We start from the raw sequence: 20,933 nt of genomic DNA on the forward strand, positions 1-20,933 counted from the left end.
AATATCTTTGCATATGTTATTGAGGTTTTATGACTTTACTTTCCACAGTTAGACCTACAATCCACTTGAAATTGTCATTTTGTCTGCTTGTGTGGTCTCGTTTCATGAGAATGAGCATCCAATTGATCCCATAAAATGTATTGAAAAGCTTGTGCTCAGCAGTGCCACTTTTGTCACAGAATAAATATACCATATATATATGTCAGGCCTCTGAGCCCAAGCTAAGCCATCATATCCCCTGTGACCTGCACGTACACATCCAGATGGCCTGTTCCTGCCTTAACTGATGACACTGTCTTGTGAAATTCCTTCTCCTGGCTCATCCTGGCTGAAAAGCTCCCCTACTGAGCACCTTGTGACCCCCACTCTGCCCGCCAGAGAACGACCCCCCTTTGACTGTAATTTTCCTTTACCTACCCAAATCCTATAAAACAGCCCCACCTCTATCTCCCTTCGCTGACTCTCTTTTCGGACTCAGCCCGCCTGCACCCAGGTGAAATAAACAGCCATGTTGCTCACACAAAGCCTGTTTGGTGGTCTCTTCACACGGACGCGCATGAAACCATACATGTGTGTCTTTTTCTCAGACCTCTATTTAGTTCTGTTGACAAATGTGACTGTCCTTGAACCAGCCCGGCAGTATCTTAGTTACTGGAGCTGTTATGATAAATCTTAACATCTAGTACTGTAGATCCTCCCATGTCTTTTCTTTTTCATGATTCTCTTGGCCATTCTTGGCCTGTCTATATACTTTTCAGAGTTAACTTGTCAATTTCTGCAAAAATTCCAGCAAGGACTTTGGGATTGGGATTGCACTGAATCTACAGGTTACGTTTGGGAGAACTGTCAGCTTTACAATAGCATGTAAAGCTGCTATGAACATGGCATATCCCTTACTGAAAGCCTTTAAGTGGCTTCCCGTCCTGCTTAAAGTCCAAATTTTGCAAAGTCCTCATTGGCTTGTCCTCTGCCTGCCCCTCAGACCTCATCTGCTGTCTTTCTGGGCTCAATTTACACCACTCCAGCCCTTCTTTCTGCCCCACTGTCAGCCCAGGCTGGCTCCCACCTGAGCACCTCTATTCCAGCTCTTTCCTCTAACCATGGGGCCCTTCTCCTGCTCTCCCCAAGGTTGGATTCCCTGTTATTCGGGAACAAGGTAATGTAGTGGCTGAGAACGGGTATGTGGGGCCCATGGGCCTGGGGTAGAAACGTGCCTCTGCATTACTAGCTGTGTCCCCAGCATGCTCCTGTAATTGTCATTCCTTGGGCTTCTTCAGCAATTGTTAAGAAGATGAGATGAATGGGTGGATGTAAAGCCCATGGAGCAGTGCTCAGCAAAGAGGAAGAACTTAATACTGTTAATCATCTTCTTACTCTTCAGCAGCCTCCTGGTCCTACAGAAGCAGCCTAGGGACTCCCTATGCTCGAATCCTATTCTTATTCTCTACACGGCAATAATGCACACTTTCTTTCTCCTTATCACGTTTTCTGTGAGGATTCTAATGCATCTAGCAGCTCCCCCTTCAAGCACAGCCCATCTAACACACATTTCAGATACTCTTGAGGCTGTTGACTGGGATATCAGGTTGCTCTAATCCTAAAGATAAAAAAGGTCTGGAAAGAAGAAAATAGATATACGCTGGTGAGAACTGGCAAAAATCCTTCAATATTCCATCAGTATAACCCGATTCATCGTCTCAAGTACCATATGAGATTTCTTTAATTTTTAAGGTAATTACTTGATCCTCTTCACCACCACCTCACCGCCCTCTTAGTCAGAAATTGAATATTATCCTTCTTGAAGTATTTCCAACCCTTGAGGTGTCTAAAACCCTGGGTGCGGCCAGAGCGGGGATGGGGGTGCTTCAGGGCCAGTTTCGGGTAACCTCGTTTCTCAATTTCACCAGAAAGTGCTACTCCTTTGCTGTACTGGCTTCTGGATGTCACAGGACATTGTTTTCAGTGACTGGTCTGCACACTGGAAAGACATGAAGACTGTGTTTGTCAAGATCACAATCTTAGCCCTGGCCGTGGGTGGTTGGGTTGTGACATGGGAGATGCATGCTTGGCACCATGTTTATGGTTCTTTTCTAAGTACAGTACCCTGAAGTTTTGGCTAGATGTCTGTCTCCACCTACAGACTGCGAGTTTCTGGAAGGCAGAACGTTATTCAATTCATTTCCACCCCCTTTCTCCACAGCACCTAGCACAGGTGCACCTAGCACCTAACACGTGGCAAAATTCTGATAAACATTAAGGAAGAGTTGACATTAAAATATATAAATAAAAGTAATTTAATGTCTAACAATAATAGATTCATAAGACAAATTTTGATAAATGCAAACAGATGATTGCTATGTACTCGCTAAAAATCAGGCTAGCATTGATGAAGCATGTGAGATGTCCACAGCATAACATTAAGCAATAAGTGCAGTTATAGCGCAGCTGTGCAAGGGATCATCACTGGGTATTGGCATGGTGTAGGGGGTTGTTTTGTCCCAGAGTGAACAAAAGGTAGGGTGAAAAAGAGTGCAGTCTGCCCCCCATCCCCAGCCATAGGTCAGAAATGAAGTTTCTTCTGAACAACAAGCTGTTATCCAGCAATTGTCTAACAGTGAACCATATAGGTATACCAAATTTGTTAATTAGATAGTTTTAAGGTTTTGCTTTTATTTTTGTTTCTTGGTTATGGACATTGCAATGGTGGACATTTTCCTGATGATTGCTTTTAGTATCTGTTTAATTAATTGTTTTGGGAGAAATTGCCAGGGTAATGATGGCTGAACCAAATAATTCAATACAATTTTTTGTGGCTCTAGCTTGGCAATGCTGAGAAATTCGAGCCATGTTTTTAGTTTAGAAACAGAAAAGTGTATTGATGAACCACTTGTTTGCTGGGGAAATCATTATGTTGAGTAGATGAAGCCTCACCCAGCAAACTGGAAAAGCTGTTGGCTTCAGTATCTACCTATGATTTTCTCTCCAACCTTCATGGATGCATAGATGGAGTCTCTGGTTTGATGACCTGCCCTTTGGCATCCCCTTCTGGAAGATTCAATCATCAGCCTGTGCGGGCCCTCCCAAGGGAGCTGTGTGGGGTGAAATGGGGCCAAGTAGAAGGGGCCGGCTGGGAGAAGTCTTGTGTTGGGGTGAGTTGGTGGAGGGGACTCCACCTATCACTCACTCAAGGGTCCAGGTAGCACCTGTAGGGATGTCGAGCCTGAGGTCTGGCCCCCCTCAGAGTAGGGTGACTTCCACATTGCAGTCGGTGATTTACTAATAAACAAATCTGGTTCTACCACTTCTCTTTCACCGCCCATCCATCACCCAACTGATTTAAAAAATCCTCTATTAGCTTCCCCTCTTGTTTGTGTATCACAATCTTGCCCTGGCCATGGGTAGTGGGGGTCGTGAAGTGGGAGATGCATGTTTGGCACCAAGTCTTTGGTGCTTTTCTAAGTACAGTACCTTGGAGTTTTGGCTAGATGTCTGCCTCCACTGACAGACTATGAGCTGGATAGGATGAAGTCACAGCTGTAGCTTGGCACAGGGTCTTCCGGTCTTGTCTCCCTCCTGCCTCTCCAGCCTTGTTTCTTCTAACTTCTCATTGTGCACCCTGTGGACTCCATCCCCTGAGCAGGCCACACTGTTTTACACCCCCAGGCCTTTGCCTGTGCCATGTCCTCTGTCTAGAGTGCCTGGTCCTCCTTTCCTCCTTGCAACTCAAAATGTCTCTTCAAGTTGCAGCTGAAATATTACCTCCCTAAGGAAGTCCCCCTCAACTCCCCAGGCGGAAGATGTTCCTTTCTGGGTACCTGGAGCACCTGTCTGTGTCACTCAGTTGGCTTCCACGTGCCTAGTGACAGTGCGTGACTGTCCCCTCACATGTCCCCTGTGAGCTGGCCCTGTGTCTGATGCATATTGCCTAGCAGAAGGCCTGGCACACTGTAGGTACTCAAGAATATTTGTTGAATGAATGAAGGAATGAATGTGCTTCATGACAGTGGAATTTGGAGATTCGCTAATGGAGGGAGGACGCCCCAGGGAGATGTAGTTAAGTGTGTGTCTGACCTCATCCAAGCCCTGGAGCTGAGAGGACAAGCTCTGAGGCAGGGAGACAGATAATGGGACCTTTTGTGATTCTTAGATGCTTCAGATCCTGCTCCAAGGGACGTGGGCCCCTGAAACTGGTTGTTAATCTTAGCAAGTTAAGTGTTGTGATGTCACCTCAGGAATGCAATTAAGGCTCAGTCCTGCTCCTGAAGGACCTGTGAAGCATCACAACACTGGCTGCCATAATTGGAGGCGCTGAGGATGGGTGACATGTGGGGCTTGGTGGTGGGTTCGCGGCTCACACAGGTGCCTCCTGCCTGAGCGCTGGGGACTCTCTGGGATCAACTACAGGCTGGATCTGTGGATTTGGATCCTCACCCCAACAGTGACAGGTCAGTGCCTCTTCCAAGAGAATTGTGGGGGTGAGGGTCTGTGTTGGGTCTGTGCAGGTTCTAAAAATCAGAGGTGGGGACAGCTTACCTGTTTTGGAGAACACGTACAGTGTGGATGGGCATCCCAACAGCACAATCGTGGCCCAAGACGGGTGTAGGACCTGAACTGAAAGCATGCCTTGGGCTTGTTCCCAAAGACATGGGTTTGAACGAAGCTCCAAGTGAATCAGTTGTGTGATCTTGGGGAAATTACTTATCCTCTCTGGGTTTCATTTCCCCCCTAGGAAAATGGGGGTAAAGATGCCTACTTCCTATGGCCCGCATGAGGGTTACGTGGGATATGGGATAATTTGTATAAAGTGCTTACCTGGTGCCTGGCTGGCTCCATGAGCGGTGGAAGCAGCAGTTGTCCTGATTCCTATCTGCAGAGTCCAGGGAGCACTGCTGACCTGACAGGGTGATCTTGTCTCATCTCCACAGGAAGTGGGGAGTGGGAGGTCACAGGCATCAGAGCACCAGAGAGGAGCTGCACAGAGGCTTCGGGAGGGCCATGGGATGTGAGGGCTGAAGGGGTGGTGCTGATGGCACGGGGACTCCCTTTGGAAAGGGTGGCACAGTGTGGTGGCAGCAGGAAGAGAGATGGGATCCATGTGCTGCCTGCGCATTCAACTGGGAAAGAAAATGGCTCAAGAGAAGGGCCCAGTTTTCTGCCTCGTGTGGTTATTCTAATATTCTTTGTCGCACAAGACAGTTTATGGTAGTGCGGATTCTGCCTTTTTGAGGGTTTAAAAAGATATCTATTGGAAAGCAACACAAACACTGGCTTGCTTCAGAGTCTTTGGTTTCTCCTTATTCTTGACTTGAGGCATCTGCTAAATTGGGGTAGGTTGGAGGGAGGAGGATGCAGCTCCTGTGCCCAGGAAGCCCTCAGTCCCAGCGAACGGATAGAGTCCTGTCTTGAGAATTTTCAGGAAAGCTTCTTGCAGGGCAGCGACTTTGAGTCACGTTTGCAAGGGGTCAGATGAGTGCAGGGACCCTGGGGGCCTGAGACAGGGTGCGGGAATGTGGGCAGGTACAAGAGGGTGGAAAGTTCTTGGAGGAAGCACCATCTGTGGACTGGCTGGGACAAGGTGCTGTTCTCTTCTCCCAGATTCTCCATCCACTGCCCCTGGCTGCTGCACCCCTGCACCTCCAGGTCTGCCCGTCTGCCTGGGGCCAGGGCCCAGCAGTCATGACAGACACCCCAGTGGAGGAATCCCTCTTCCAAATCATCCACTGCTTCCACCAGTATGCAGCCCGGCAAGGTGATATGGAGACCCTGTCCCTGCAGGAGTTGCAGGCCCTGCTCACGGACAACGTGCCCCACTTCATGGACAGCTTGGTGTGCAGGGTCTGGGATCAGGGTGGGGGGTGAAGTGGGGCCAGGGCACTGGTACAGGGTGGATTCAGGGGTGGCCAGTGAGTGTTGAAAGCAAATGCTGAAGTTATTACAGAGGGCGCTGTCTTCCATGAGAATCTTTTTTTTTTTTGGAGATGGAGCCTGACTGTCACCCAGGCTGGAGTGCAGTGGCACAATCTCTGCTCACTGCAACCTCCACTTCCTAGGTTCAAGTGATTCTCGCGCCTCAGCCTCCTGAGTAGCTGGGATTATAGGCAGACGCCATCATGCCTGGCTGATTTTTGTATTTTTAGTAGAGATGGGGTTTCACCATGTTGGCAAGGCTGGTCTCGAACTCCTGGCCTCAAGCAATCCACCTGTCTCAGCCTCCCAAAGTGCCAGGATTACAGTTGTGAGCAACCGTGCCTGGCTCTGAGAATCTTCAATTCATGGGACGGCGGGATCTTTGGCCACAGTGTGGTGGCCCCAGCACAGCTGGGTTTCTTCCCTCTCGCAGAATTCCCTGCCTGGCCTCACTCCAGCCCAAACTTGGCTAATTTCCTGGAACTCAGTCCTAACCCCAAATCTGTTTATGCCTCGGCCCATCCTGCTTCCTGAGTATAGGCCCTCCACCTCCCCTTTGCCCACAGGCCCATCCAGGCAGCGCCTCTGCCCCTCAGCCCATGCCACCTTCCAAGCCCTTTGAGCTCAGCCCCTTCTCCTGGGCTGCACAAGCCTGGCCCTCCTGCCCCCATGCCTGGGGGAAGGATAGCAGGGGCTGCGGCGGCCCCCCTTAACCAGGGTGGGAGTATGGTGGGGTGGGGTTAGGAAACATTACTTCCCCTTCGACCTCTCGTCCCCAGAGTGTCTCAGACCTGGACAGGCCCAGCTCCCAAATCCAGGCTTAGACAGCCCTCAGGCCCCGCCCATCTTCTTTGTCATCAGACCTAGACCCATGATTACTGGGCTCCTTGGGGCTTGCAAGAGTGTCTGTGGGGTGCTGCTTTCTATCCATGCCCCGGGGTGTCTGGACTGTCATCTCCAGAGGACTTCTGGTCCATCCTCACTCAAGGCCACTCCATCCGCGAAAAGGCTCTTCTTCAGTCCCTTCCCATCTCCCCAGCCTTGCCTCTGCTTACTGGAGTGTTACTCTGAGGGTTGTAGAGAGGGATGGAGCGAGGGGGAAGTGATTGTGGGTGGTCCCGTTTCCAGGAAACCTTGTCCTTTCCAGGGCAAACTGTACCAGGATGGCCCGGACCCTGCACTCATGGGGGTCACAGCCCCACCGGGGTACGGGCCCCTTGCGGGGATAGAACCTGGACACAGAAGGCAGCCCTGGGGAAGGTGGGCCGAGGTGAGGGAAGCTGGGAGAGCCTGTCCCAGGCAGGAAGCCTCCAGCTCCTCTCTGGGTAACTAGCTTTGTGGAACAGTTAAGATCACAGGAACAGGTGGTGGGGGTGGGCCCTGAGGGGAGAGAGAGGCTGCAAACCTGTCCACAGCTGCTTCCCCCGGATGGTTTCTAGGGCTTCACACTGGTCCTCATGCCCACCAGCCAAATCTTGCTGAAAGCTGCCTCACCCGCCCTGCCCAGTGCTCCCGATGCCCACCTTGTCTCTTACCGCTCTGTCCCCGTGCTGTGCTCTGGCCCTTGACTTTCTTCATGCTGTTCCTTCCACCTCAAATGCTTCTTTCCTCTCCTCTACCATCCCCATTTCTCAGGCCTCAGGGCCATATCTGGGCCACTTGCCTTGGAACAACCTGGACAGCTCTAGGGCTCCTGGCTTTGTCCTTTCCCTTGTTCTGCGCTCTATGTGGGCCCAGCACGCAGGGGGTCAGAGGTTCGCGTGCTGTGCATCTGCCCGGGAATTGCTCCTGACGCAGGCAAATGCACAGGCATGCAAACCTCTGACCCCCTGGGCACCAGCCTTGCAGCAGCACTGGGGATGCAGACTCGAGGGCCAGGTTGACTCTGCTCTTGGGGAGCTCCCAGTGTGGAGGAGGAAGGCACTGCCCTGCTTTGAAGAAGCCCTGGCTGGGGTGTTCCTCCAGAGGAGCCTCCAGTTCAGCTGTGAAGAGAAGTATAAACAGCTGCTGCCGGTGGATGGGAAGTCGTCTGGGATGCCAGTGCTGCTTGGGCACTGCAGACGGTACACCATCAATGGTGCCCAGTTTACCTCCTTTGTCTGCACACATGCAGCTAGCTCCAGGCTTGGTTATGGGGGCACCCACTATGCCCCTGTCTCTTGAGCCTGACTTTGCAGCATTCAGAGTCCTAGTCACTGACTATTGGAGTGAGGAGTCATTTCCTGTAAGCCCTTGCAGGCAAGGCCAGGCCACAGTTGCCCCATCCCCTCCCAGTGGGTGGTGGGGAGCCTGGCAGGTGGGCTGCATGCCTGGGTGGGTGGTTGATGCTCTGCCCACTTCTCAGGGCCGGAAGGAGCCGTACTATATCACAGAGTTGTTCCAGGCTGCAGACAAGAACAAGGACAACCAGATCTGCTTCGACGAGTTCCTCTACATCTTGGGCAAGCTGATGAAGGACTACCACCTGCAGTACCACCGGCAGCTGTGTGCCCGCTACTGTGCCCAACACAGCCTCTACTAGAGGGAGCTCAGGCAGCCTCCTGCCCACCGGAGCTGGACCCAGGAGGAGGCGGGACCTGGCTATCAGGAGCTGAATGGAGAACAAAGCTGTGTGTGTCTATGTGTGTCCCTGTGTGTGTGTGCACATGTGTGTACATGTCTGTGGAAAGGAGAGCAGTGTGAGAGAGAGTAAAGCAATTTCATACATATTTCCAAGGATTTGTCAGTGTATGGTTCTGGGCTTCACCTACAATCCAGAAAAAGAAGTTTCGGTCCCAACCTGGGAAAGATCCATTTTAGATGAATGAAATAGCCCTTGCCTCCGGGGAGCCCCTGTCTGAGGGGAAGAAACAGCTTCTATCTCCAGGGAGCCCCTGTCTGAGGGGGAGACACAGGTTATTCCTCTAGGGAGTTTATATCGGATTGGGAGACATCACCTCTGATTCCAGGGGGGCCCTATCTGATGGGGGACAGTCCCCACCCTCAGTGTTCAGCCTGAGAAGGAAGAGTCTCCTCTTTTGGGGAGATAGAGCGCAAGGCCTCGCCCGTGGTCACTCACTCACCCACCACACAGGTGGTAGCATGGGGGTGAGGGTAGGGGTGAACTAACATGCCATTCCGACAGCATCCCTGCTCTGAAAGAGAGCCCCACGAATCAGTGAGCAAGGGTGGGGCTGAGCCTGGGAAGAGACCAGGATCGGGAGGCAGGTGCATTTCTAGCAGAGGGAACACCAGTAGAAAATCATAAAGTATGTCTGGGAGCAACAGAAAGGTTGCTTGGAAATTGGTGTTCATGGAGAAAACAGTAGGAAGTCAGCTTGAATGGGTGGGTTAGGACCAGAGTCTGGAAGTCCCTGAAAACTAAGTACTGGAATTTGGACTTTATCCTTTCGGTAAGGGATCCTGAGTTGTTAAGTGTAGGGAAGGGGCGAGGGCCCTGGGACCAGCTCTGTGCTTTAGGAAACTAGTGGTAGGGGTTTGGGGTGGAGGAAGACAGATCAGACCTGCACAGCCTGGCTGGAGGCTGTGAAGAGGAGGTAAACAGCTTCATGGGGATGGAAGGGAGGGAGGAGGCATCAGAAAAGGCAGAACGTCAAAGCCCAGACCTGGGCGCAGACTGAGGGAGAGGAGGATCCAGAATGAGGTGGAGGTTTCAGGTGCTGGCGATTGGCATGGGACCTCGGTGCCTGGATGGGAGCCAGTCTGCAGGGAATATTGTGTGCTGGGTTTGCACATGCTGAGTCAGACACTGACAGGAGCTGAGCCAACAATCCAGCCTGGCAGAACCACAGACACCTGTTAAGGGAAGAGCAATGAGTAGAACCTGGGTGACAGTCAACCCAGGAAGGCTTCCTGGAGGAAAGAAGGGTTGGGTCTGTTTTCTTCTACAACATGGTGATGGATGTGAAGGTTACTCCTGACCCAGGGCTATTCATGAACCACTGATCTGAGTCCTCCGGTGTCCCTGACCCCACCCACCTGAGACCTGTCCCTGCCCTTGCTCTGTTTCTTTTTCCTCTTCCTCTCCCCTGGGACCCTAAGAATCTAATGCAGAATCCCTCAGGGAGGGTCTCCTCTGCCTTCAGGAAATGCCAGAGCCCACTTTAGAGGGTTGTCTTTTCTGAGGGTTGGTCTGGGAACCGGTGTCCTGAGCTTACTGAGATAGAAATCACGGATTTTGAAAGAGTGATGGGAGGTGATATACCACCTGTGCACAGGACTGTAGGGTCACTTAAGAAAATTGGTCTGGTTCCCTCCCCACCTGGTCCTTTGCGCCAAACACGGTGGGTTGTCCCTGGAGCTGAGCTGGAGACCTTGTTTCTCATCAGTCAGGCTCTGGGGCAGAATTTGCCCCTGCTGCTCCGGGCCTGGCCTGCTGTCCCTCCCACGCTTGCCATCAGCTTAGTTTGCCTTTCAGGACCTAGCTGGGCCCTCTCCTCCTCGGGAGATGTCTGCACCCCATTCCCCTTTGCATTCTTCCCTGTGGAGGGGCATCTTCTGCACACTGTGCTTGTTTCGTACTCTCCACCGAGACAGGATCTCAGTGTCCCCATAAACGCTCAGCAGGTGTGTGGGGAAGGAATGCAGAATTGGGGCCTGTGGGGCTGGAATTGATGACCTAGGTCAGTGCTCCTTTCCGCAGGCCCCTGGCTGTGTCTAGAGGCATGAAGACCATCGCCCGAGTTACTTGGGCCGCTCTTCTTGCAGGCCCAGGGGAGAAATACCTGTCTCACCTGAGAAGTGCTGGGCTCCACAGGCATTGAGTACAAAGCAGGGGCGCCCAGCCTGAGCCCTCCCTGCCCCTCTCCTGCCCCCTTCTGGGGGTTTCTTCACCAGCTCTGCCTGCTCTGTCCTCATTTCCTTGGCCTCAGGGATGGGCCTGTCAGGTCTGTTGGGACACACCCAGGGACTGAGCCCTTTCCTGTAAACATGACCAGGTTCCGCTCCCTCTAGGTTGCCCCATGTCCGCCAGGCTGCTTACAGCCTCTGCCTTTCCCCGGATGTGCTTACCCAAGTCCTGATACCTTTTGCTGCAAGTTCAGTTCAGCCTGGCTCCTGCTGTCCCCAAAGCACCCAAAGCTGTCCAGGGGCGCAGTTTTTGGGGAGGGGGCGACATTTCACGATCTTGCCGGTCAGCCTGTACATGATGTGGGAAGGAGGTCACCACTCAGGACTCCCTCACTGACCTGGGGAAGGACCTGAAGTAATGCCCTGTGCCTCAGTTTCCCCATCTGTCAAATAGGGATAATTATACTTGTAATGTCCACATCACAGGGTTGCTGGGAATATCAAATGAGTCAGTGGATGCAAAATACTTTGAAAACATGATGTGGTGCTTTGAGGCAGGTGCTATTATGCCAGTCACATAGGATAGTACGTGGTGAATAATAGGTATTAACCAAGGGTGGATCCTTGGTTGAAAACTTGTCATGTCAGAAATGGAGTTGTTTTCCTAGATGGAGCTTGATTCATCTTTTGTCAAGGAAGTTAGACTGCATTTGTTTGATGAATTTATACCCTGCCTTCTTCCAGAAATGATTTAAGATGGCTGAGTGTGATAAAGAGAATTTCTGCCTTGGATAAGGGAAGGGCCAAACTTAATTTTGTATTCATTTATCCCCTCAGTAAGTATTAATTGAACACATAGTAGGTGCCAGGCCCTAGGGTTGTGAAAAGAAATGTGATTTCTTTTCTAAAGGGTCTCCTGGTCCCAAAGAAAAGACAGAAAATAAACAAGTGAATCATAACATAGCAGGGCAAATGCTGTGATGGTTAAGGATTTGGGTAGCGTGGAGGAGAGAAGAATTAACTCTGCCCTGATGGGGTGAGGGCAGGTGGATCAGGGATGGACTTGAAGCAGATGATGCCTGAGCTGGATCAGGAATGGTGAGGAGGACATTATGGGGACAAAAGGCATTACAGGCAGGAATAGGAAGTGGATGCTCTCACATCACATCATGAGTCACTCAATCATTTGACATGCTGAATTACCATGTCTCTCTGTGGGGCTCAGTTTCCTCATCTGTACAATGGGCATTATAATAGTATATACGTCATTGGATTAGTGTGAGAATTAAATGATCAATGCAAATAAAGCACTTAGAATAGTTCCCGGACATGGGAAAAGCTCAGTGAGTGTTAACTAGTATTTTGCCATGATTTGGTCTGATCGGTGATTGTGGCTGCTGTTATTGTGTGTGCTGGGCACTGTGCTGGGTCCCCAGTGGCTCACATCCAGAGAGAGCTGGATTTATTTTGGAGGGTGAAAGCCTCCCTGCTATGTTTATGCAATGGCTCAGGCCCTTGTGCAATGCAGAGGGACCCCAAGCAGCCTCCATCTCCCAGGGCACGGTGGATCCCCAGCTTCACAGAACAGGAGAGCTGTGGAGGAGTGTGGGCAGCAGGGTAGGAATGGATTTAGCCCTTGGCAACAACACATGTCCCCACAAAACATTTTCTTCATCCATTCATGTGTTGAGGGACACTTGGGTTGCTTCCACCTTTTGGCTCTTGTAAATAATGCTGCTATGAACATGAATGTACAAACATCTGTCTGAATCCCTGCATTCAATTCTTTTGCATATCTATCCAGGAGCAGAATGATGGATCATATGGTAATTCTGTGTTTATTTGAGGAACAAACTTGCAGTTTTTCATAACAGCTGCACTATTTTACATTCCCACTAACAGTGCATTAGGCTTCCAATTCTCTATGCCCTCACCAACACTTGTTATTTTCTGGATTTTAAAAGAAGTCGTAGTCATCCTTGTGGGTGTCAGGTGGTATCTCATTGTCGTTTTGCTTCATGTTTTCCTAAAGATTAGTAATTTTCATGTGCTTATTGACCATTTGTATATCTTCTTTGGAGAAGTGTCTATTTGAGTCTTTTCCCCAGTTTCTGATTGGTTTGTTTGTTTTTTGTTGTTGAGTTGTAGGGATTCTTTATATTCTGGATATTAATCCCTTATCAGATATTTGTTTTATAAATATTTTCTTTTTAATAACAGAAACACACCACAGTCTTCAGGGTTGGAAGCCAGTTAATCTGAGTAGCATTTTGTTAGTGGTTGGGAGAAGATTTCTTCCTCCTGAAATCCTGGGGAATTGGCCACCTCCTCTTCTCCTCTTAGGCATGAAGCATGTCTGGCTTCTCCAAAGAACTCTTCCCCTCCACTACCTCAGAGTTAGCTTCCTGTCTTCAGCCAGTGATCCTGGGGTCCCAGACACGATAATTAACCGAGAGCAGGTGAAAGGCTCCCTGCTGTGTTTATGCAACGGCTCATGCCCTTGTGCAGTGCTGAGGGACCCCAAGCAGACTCCATCTCCCAGGGCAAGGTCCATCCCCAGCTTCACAGAACAGGAGAGCTGTGGAGGAGTGTGGGCAGCAGGGTAGGAATGGATATAGCCCTTGGCAACAACACATTTCCCCACAAAGCACCCACCCACCCAAAAGAACAATAACGATAGTTTTAGTTTTTAGTAATGAGAACAATAGTTTTCATTACGAAAAGCTATCAGCCAGGACAAGTGTTCTCAACCCTTTTGTGGTCTTTGGACACTTTGAAACTCTGATAGAAGCCATGGAGGAATGTTCTCATTGAGTGCACGCACTCAAAATGATGCATTCAACTTCAATTCAATTTCAGGGATGTATAGCCTGACCACCAATGCAGGGGATGAGCAATTGCAATAGTGGAGAGGGAATGGGAGTGGGAATCTGGCTGGATCAAGCAAGTGGATGCCAGCAGCCCAGAAAAAGAGCCCCCCTACCTGCTTTTTCCTTCTGGACACTATTGGCCAGCAAATGCCTTCCTCTTTCCGCTTCTCCTACCTCCCCACCCAAAATTTTCATTCTGCACAGTGATTGCCACATTCACCTCGTTGAGAAACCAGAGACTGTAGCAACTCTGGCAGGGAGCAGCTGTCTCTGATGGCCTGAAGCTATGGGCAGCTGGCCAAGCCTAACTGCTATAAAAAGGAGCTGCCTCTCAGCCCTGCATGTCTCTTGTCAGCTGTCTTTCAGAAGACCTGGTAAGTGGGACTGTCTGGGTTGGCCCCACACTTTGGGCTTCTCTTGGGGAGGGTCAGAGAAGTGGAGCAGCCTTCCTGAGAGAGGAGAGAGAAAGCTCAGGGAGGTCTGGAGCAAAGATACTCCTGGAGATGGGGAGTGAGGCAGGGATAAGGAAGGAGAGCATCCTCCAGCACCTTCCAGTGGGTAAGGGCACATTGTCTCCTAGGCTGGACCTTTTTTCAGCAGAGGGTGGGGTGGTAAGGAAAGTCTACAGGCCCCATGTGTGTGCACATGCCTCTGTGTGAATGGACCCTTCCCCTTCCCACACCTGTATCCCTATCATCCCACCCTTCCCACCAGAGCCATAGCCATCTGCTGGTTTGGTTATTTGGAGAGTGCAGGCCAGGACAAGGCCATCGCTTGGGGCATGAGTCCTCTGAGTACTGCCCTGGGCAGATGCAAATTCCCTGCCATGGGATTCCCCAGAGGGTTCTGTTTTTCAGGTGGGGCAAGTGCGTGGGCATCATGTTGACTGAGCTGGAGAAAGCCTTGAACTCCATCATCGATGTCTACCACAAGTACTCCCTGATAAAGGGGAATTACCATGCCGTCTACAGGGATGACCTGAAGAAATTGCTAGAGACCGAGTGTCCTCAGTATATCAGGGTGAGGAGGGGCTGGGTGTGGTGGGGGCTCTTTGCCTGGTCCTGGGGCTGCCCTGGGCCAGCGGTCCTCCCTGCTGCCCTTCATAGATGGCTATGCCTCGGCTCTCTCTGAGATCTTTAAACTCTGGCTTCTTCCTCCTCAATCTTGACAGAAAAAGGGTGCAGACGCCTGGTTCAAAGAGTTGGATATCAACACTGATGGTGCAGTTAACTTCCAGGAGTTTCTCATTCTGGTGGTAAAGATGGGCGTGGCAGCCCACAAAAAAAGCCACGAAGAAAGCCACAAAGATTAGCTGAGTTACTGGGCCCAGAGGCTGGGCCCCTGGACATGTACCTGCAGAAAAATAAAGTCATCAATACCTCACGCCTCTCTCGTTCATGCTTTTGTGAAATGAGGTTCCTCGGTGTGGAGGGAGGATTGGAAAACCCAAAGGAAGAAATCTATGTTATCCCACCTTACCTCTCACAAGCCTTTCCTGTTTTACCCCTCAGCTGGCCTCTGCCCCACATTCCCTTCCAGCCCCTCCATCTTGAGCCATTGGATTTGAGGCTTAAGGATTCCAAAAAGTCCATGACACTGTAGCTGATGATTTTACTAGTGGTTCTGAAATGGGTCAGGGATTTGGGAACAGGGTGGTATAAGAACAACTGATACTGTTCTCTAAGCTAAATTTTAGCTTCCAGCTAAATGTCTTAGATGTGGCTCTTGGGAAATTAGGGTGATAGCTACATAGAAGTGTGTGTGTGTGTGTTTGTGTGTGTGTGTGTGAGAGAGAGAGACAGAGAGAGCGAGAGAGGGAGAGAGGGAGAGGCTGATTCTGTGTGTGGTGTGATGTAGGTGGACAATGTTCAGAGTCCTCCATTAATAGGATAATCCCCACACCTGTCCCCATACCTGTAGTTTGTCCTTGGGGATTTTGAAAATTTTTCCTCCCTCTCCACTCCCAACCTCCCAACTCAATTAAATGATAAAGGAATAGGCAAATAGGAAAATAAATTAGTAAAACTTAAGTCAAAGAATAGGTTATTCATATGCTGCCCTATGGGATTCTATGCTTTGGTGATCAGAGAATTATCTAAAAAATACTTCCCAAGGGCTGGTACAAGGGGAAGGCCAGAAGATGAATGGTTCTTCTCTGAGATGGGCAGTTAAAAAAAGAAGAAAATGAAGGGGAACCTTTTGACAAAAACGTCACCCCAAACTGGATTTTCATGCTGTGGTGTGGGGAATTTTCTGTTGTCCTCACTTAGGTGCTGGGGCAATGGTGTTAGTGATGGGTAAAAAGGTAGGAAGCTGTCGCCAGAATCACTAAACCAGAATTCTTGACTTGCCTGTCTATACATCTCTGAAATTGGGTTGAAGTTGTGTGCATCATTTTGAGTGATGCACTGAGGACATTCCTCCATGGCTTCCATCAGAGTCTCAAAAAGGCCCAACACCTCAAAAAGGTTAAGAACACTTGTCCTGCTTACTGGTTTTTAGTAACAAAAGGCAGAGTATTTCTCTCTGTCTCTCTCTCTCTCTCTTTTTTTTTCCCTTTTTGAGACACAGGGTCTTGCTCTGTCACCTGGACTAGAGTACAATGGCATGATCATGGCTCACTGTAGCCTCGAACGCCTGGGCTCAAGTAATCCTCCCACCTCAGCCTCTTTAGTAGCTGGGACTACAGGCATGAGCCACTGCCCTTGGCTAATTTTTAAATTATTTTTTTGTAGAGATGGAGACTTGCTATGTTGCCCAGGCTAGTCTCAAACTCCTGGACTCAAGCGATCCTCCTACCTTGGCCTCCCAAAGTGCTGAGATTACAGGTGTGATCCACACCACACCTGGCCAAAAGTTGGAGTATTTTTATTGCTATTGTTGTGTTGGGTGGGTGGATGGATGCTTTGTGGGGACATGTGTTGTTGCCAAGGGCGAAATCAGTTCCTACCCTGCTGCCCACGGTCCTCCACAGCTCTCCTGCTCTGTGAAGCTGAGGATACACCCCGGCCTGGAAGATGGAAGCTGCTTGATGTCCCTCTGCACTGCACAAGGGCCCCAGCCATTGCCTAAGCACAGTCTACGGTGGCTGAACAAAAGACCTTATTTCAATGGAAAAGATTTTCCGGTTTATTCCTCCACTAGGGAACCAGAACAATTTTGATTGGGTCCAGAACCCAGCCCATTTTCTGCCCTCCTGCCTGGGGGAATTCAGTCTAAATTCAAATGGGCTGAAGAGGGGAGAAAAAGCTACCAACACTTATGGTGGGGTATGGTGGGGTCTGTGCACATACGTGTGTGTGTCAGGGCGGGAGTGCAACCTATCCCAGTGCTTTTGATTCCCCTTGGAAGTGCACTGTTGGACTTGCTGTCAATTGATTCTTTGCGGGGGGAGTTACTAAATAGAGCAGGGAGCCTTCTACCCTCGCTGGGATAATTATTGTGCTTGGAACCCCAGGATCATCGGCTGAAGAGAGGAAGCTAACTCTGGGGTAGCGGAGGGGAGGGGTTCTTTGGAGAACCTAGACATGCTTCATGCCCAAGAGGAGAAGAGGAGGTGACTAATTCCCTAGGATTTCAGGAGGAGCAAACCCTTTTCCTACCATTAGCAAAATGCCACTCAGATTAACTGGTTTCCAGTGCTGAAGATTACTCAGTTCAGGTCACTGGGCTTTTTCTTGTAGTAGGCCTTAATCATATAAAATGTAAATGAACAGGGAAAGGTAATAGTTTAAGCCCTTACTCACCAATGTTTTTAATTACCAGTCAATTTTATTGGTTATCAGCTAACATATTAGTGAAAATGGTTGGCAGCCAGCTGAAAGTTAAGATTGAGATCTAAGATGGGATAGGAAAATCTAGTCATCAGAATATGGAGATGGGCTTCTGCTGGGGCAAGGAGGAAGGCCTAGGCATTAAATTACTTTCTTCTCAGTTTTGCTGAAGGATATCTATCCATCCCCCCAAGCCAGTGCTTCTGCTTAAGTCAGGAGTGTGGAATACACTCCGCACTGCAGAAGCTGAGATTATGGAGCTCTGAGAGACACCACAGTGATCTTGCTATAATTTTCTCCAATATATAGTGCAAAGGTGAGCAGCTGACCCGAATGTGGCCCAGGCTAAAAAAGGTGGGAAAGGTTCCAGAGTTCACCAAACCACATCTCAGGTCAACTCAACATTTAGGGGACCTCACAAGAGAAAAGATAGTAACAGGAGTACAAAAAAGGAGCAAGCACCCCGATTCTGCCTTTCAGCTATCCACATTGGTGGTGGTGGTGGTGGTGGTGGTGGTGGTGGGGTGTGTGTGTGTGTGTGTCAGGGTGGTGAGGGGCAACCTATCCCGGGGCCTTTGATTCCCCTTGAAAGTGCACTATTGGACTTGCTGTCAATGGATTCTTTTGGGGAGAGTTACTATTCTCAGTTGTCTGCCATTACTTGGAAGTCTAATAAGTCTTCTTTTTCTGAGCCCACTAGAAGAGGAAGGTGGCCCACAGTGCCCTTTGGAGTTTCACCATAAGTGATGGGTACTGGTTGTGAAGAATTGGGTCAACAGTTGATTCTTGAGTGCACAGTTGGGCAGGGGAGGTGGTTCAGCTGTCACTGGCCATCTGGAGAAGAGAAGTGAGAGAGGAAGGCCTTGGAAGCTTCCCAGAGGACGCAGGCTTGGAGATGATGATTTACAAACAAGACCGTGCCCATTACCGAAACCACTGACTGGGCAGAATCAGACAGGACTTGTGGCCCAGAGCAAGGTGATTTTGTTTCCTGTTTCCTCAGCTGCAAAAGAAGAACAAGGGAGTGGGAAGTTTAGAAATAAGTAGTTTAGCAGGAAATCGCATGCAACATTTGAGCCCACGAAGGAGAGCTTGGCTCACCAATTGAAGCAGATCCGGCCACTATGATTTCTGGGTCCTATAAGGATGGCCTGTTTGAAGTCTTGCTTCTCCTTCCAAGTTCTTCGCCCAAGTGTCCTGACTTCAGGTGTGTTCCTGGTGGTTGTGACAAAAGTCTTAAAGGGCATGGAGAGAATCTGGACTTGGGCAGTTGGTCTACAGTGGCTGAGCAAAAGGCCTTATTCCAATGGAAAAGATTTTCCTGTTTATCCCTCCACTTGGGAACCAGAACAATTTTGACTGGGTCCAGAACCCAGCCCACTTTCTGCCCTGGGGGAATTCAGTCTAAATTCAAATGGGCTCAAGAGGGGAGGGAAAGCTACCAGCACTCACTGGGCTCTGGCTATGTGTCAGTGTGAAAGAAAAAAAAATCATCTCAAACCTGGAAAAAGGCAAACTAGTGATTGCTTATATTTTTGATCTCATGCTAGAGTCTCTCTGAATAAAAGCAGGTCCTTGCTACTAGACCTCATCTGACACTTTTGAGAAAAGTGATTGGCAAAGCATGTTTGATAGCAATTCATAATAGATGATGTAGACAGTTTACCTCTGCTGGATAGGGCAATATGACTTTATAGGCTGGTCAAGACGTTAAACCCAAAACTGCTATGGTTTGTTTTTGTCACCCTATGAAAAGTCAAAAGACTTGTATCTAGTCTTGTGTCTAAATTAAGAATCTTAGACATTACTTTCTAACTGTCTTTCATATTCTTAATATCCTTCAAACCAGTTCAAAAAAGTCTTCCTTGCTGGTTCTCTCATTAATGAATTGAAACAAAAATTTTGACACAGGCCAATGATTTTGTTAATGATTTTGCTTTTTAACTCAAGACATTGTGGTAACTTATCTCATTTCTCATAACAACCCTGTGAGAGAGATAACTACTATTTCCATTTTGTACATGAGTAGACTCAGAAAGTTGACAAATCTTATGAATCTGGCAAGTGGCAGAGGTAGAATCAGATCTCTACTGTCTCCAAGCAAGAGACCCTAATTAAAACATGAAGGTACTCTCTTGTAGCCATTTTCCACCCTGGGTGTGGATGGGACAGCCATTCCTCCCCTGCCTGCGTGGCCTCTTTCTCCTCATCCCCTATAGGGTCTCTGTTGTCCAGAGTGAGGAGTAGGGAGAGGAGGTACCAGATAAGCTTCTCTCTTGGGCCACTCTTCCTTGCCCAGGACTTTACCTGGCACACCTCAGGGCCTGAAGGACTGGTAGATTTTTCCTGGTGTGAGCAATCCTCTAGGCAAAGATAATCTCCCTACGTATAGAGCAAGAGGATTGGCATTTTGATTGCCCTAAACTCTTAGGGGTTGCCCCAGTAACAATTCTGTCTTCTTCCCTGGGCAGAGGAGTTTCCTTCCAGTCTTAGGAGATTTGGAAATTCTCCTGTGATCTAAAACACTGCTGAATCAGCCACCCATGTACTCAGGGCATCTCCATGCTGGAATAGTCCATCTGTGGCCTGTTGCCAATTTGACTGGGGCCCCAACAGCCATCGGTGGTTCTGATTGGAGAGTGATGGCCTCGTGCAGGTTACCTAGAACAAAGACATAAAATCAGACAGATTTTAAACATCGTCAATGGTATGGGAAAGCAGGCACATCATACAATTTACCTTGCCACGTAACTCATGGCTAAATCTGACACAGGCTTTGTACACTTGAACTATAGACTTTTATAATGACAGCTCCCTGACCAGAGTTACAAGTGCTCCCCTGGCTAGTATATTCCTTTGTGGGATATACTGCAGAATACCTGTCACCCTTAGATAGAGCATGCTGTTTTGGAATTTGTGGTCCTCAAGTGTTTGTGCAAAATGACACTCTAAGCTGGAAGGGCTTCTGAGATTGCAGGGTTGCCTGACATACTCTGCCAGGAAGGCATTCTGATAGCTGATTCCATTTTGCCGTCTGTGTCCTCCTACCTGGCATAGGTGTACATGCCCTGGGAAAAATGGTACCCAACTTGTCACTGACTATGTCAGTGATAACTAATGCTACCACCTGGACTATTTAGGACCAGTGAGACTCACTGAACTCATTAGCTAAGCTGGTGATGAACACCTGAACAGCCTCTGATCATCTGCTGGCAGAGCAGAGTGGCCTTTGGTTGTTGCCAACACCTCCTGCAGTACCTGAGTGAACACCTCAGGGATTGTACAGACACAGGGGAAGGGATCCACAGGCAGACCCAGCCCTTTGGTTTCAAACAGTGAGGACATCTGAAGGATCCTTCTTTGGCCTCTTTGTAAAAAAAAATTATTTTAGATGCAGGGTATACATGTGCAGGTTTGTTACATGGGTATATTGCATGATGCTGAGGCTTGGGCTGCTAATGATCTCATTGCCCAAATAGTGAACATAGTACCTGTTACGTAGCTTTTCAACCCTGATGCCCCTCCTGCCCTCCCTCCTTTTGGAATCCCCAGTGTCTCCCGCTCCCATCTTTATATCTGTGTGTACTCAGTGTTT

General features: G+C 49.3%; 3 protein-coding genes across 5 annotated transcripts in view; all 3 read left to right on the forward strand.

Moving 5' to 3' along the window:
- LOC116467924 (cingulin-like) overlaps positions 1-1,206 on the forward strand; it is a 23,845-nt gene extending 22,639 nt beyond the window's left edge. Inside the window, exon 11 of the mRNA XM_058439724.1 lies at positions 1,129-1,206. Within this exon, the coding sequence (XP_058295707.1) occupies positions 1,129-1,206 (78 nt within the window). The remainder of the gene's footprint in view (positions 1-1,128) is intronic.
- LOC116469401 (protein S100-A15A) overlaps positions 1-8,575 on the forward strand; it is a 52,702-nt gene extending 44,127 nt beyond the window's left edge. Inside the window, exons 2-3 of the mRNA XM_032154572.2 lie at positions 5,596-5,826; positions 8,252-8,575. Of these exons, the coding sequence (XP_032010463.1) occupies positions 5,677-5,826; positions 8,252-8,428 (327 nt within the window). The 5' untranslated portion in view covers positions 5,596-5,676 and the 3' untranslated portion in view covers positions 8,429-8,575. The remainder of the gene's footprint in view (positions 1-5,595; positions 5,827-8,251) is intronic.
- A 5,216-nt stretch (positions 8,576-13,791) lies between these two features.
- On the forward strand, positions 13,792-14,948 carry S100A8 (S100 calcium binding protein A8). Of its 3 annotated transcripts, none has more exons than XM_032154569.1 (3): positions 13,792-13,939; positions 14,406-14,585; positions 14,737-14,948. In XM_032154569.1, exons 1-3 carry the CDS (start codon positions 13,907-13,909, stop codon positions 14,875-14,877), a joined length of 354 nt encoding a protein of 117 aa, XP_032010460.1. In that variant the 5' UTR covers positions 13,792-13,906; the 3' UTR covers positions 14,878-14,948. The 3 variants fall into 3 exon arrangements, with proteins under 3 accessions (XP_032010460.1, XP_032010461.1, XP_032010462.1); XM_032154570.2 differs by having other exon boundaries at positions 13,932-13,939; positions 14,423-14,585; positions 14,737-14,934; XM_032154571.1 differs by lacking the exon at positions 13,792-13,939 and adding an exon at positions 14,004-14,123 and having other exon boundaries at positions 14,423-14,585.
- Positions 14,949-20,933: the final 5,985 nt, after the last annotated feature.

This window comes from Hylobates moloch, unplaced genomic scaffold, assembly GCF_009828535.3.
Source record: "Hylobates moloch isolate HMO894 unplaced genomic scaffold, HMol_V3 SCAFFOLD_5, whole genome shotgun sequence".
NCBI classification, from domain to species: domain Eukaryota; kingdom Metazoa; phylum Chordata; class Mammalia; order Primates; family Hylobatidae; genus Hylobates; species Hylobates moloch.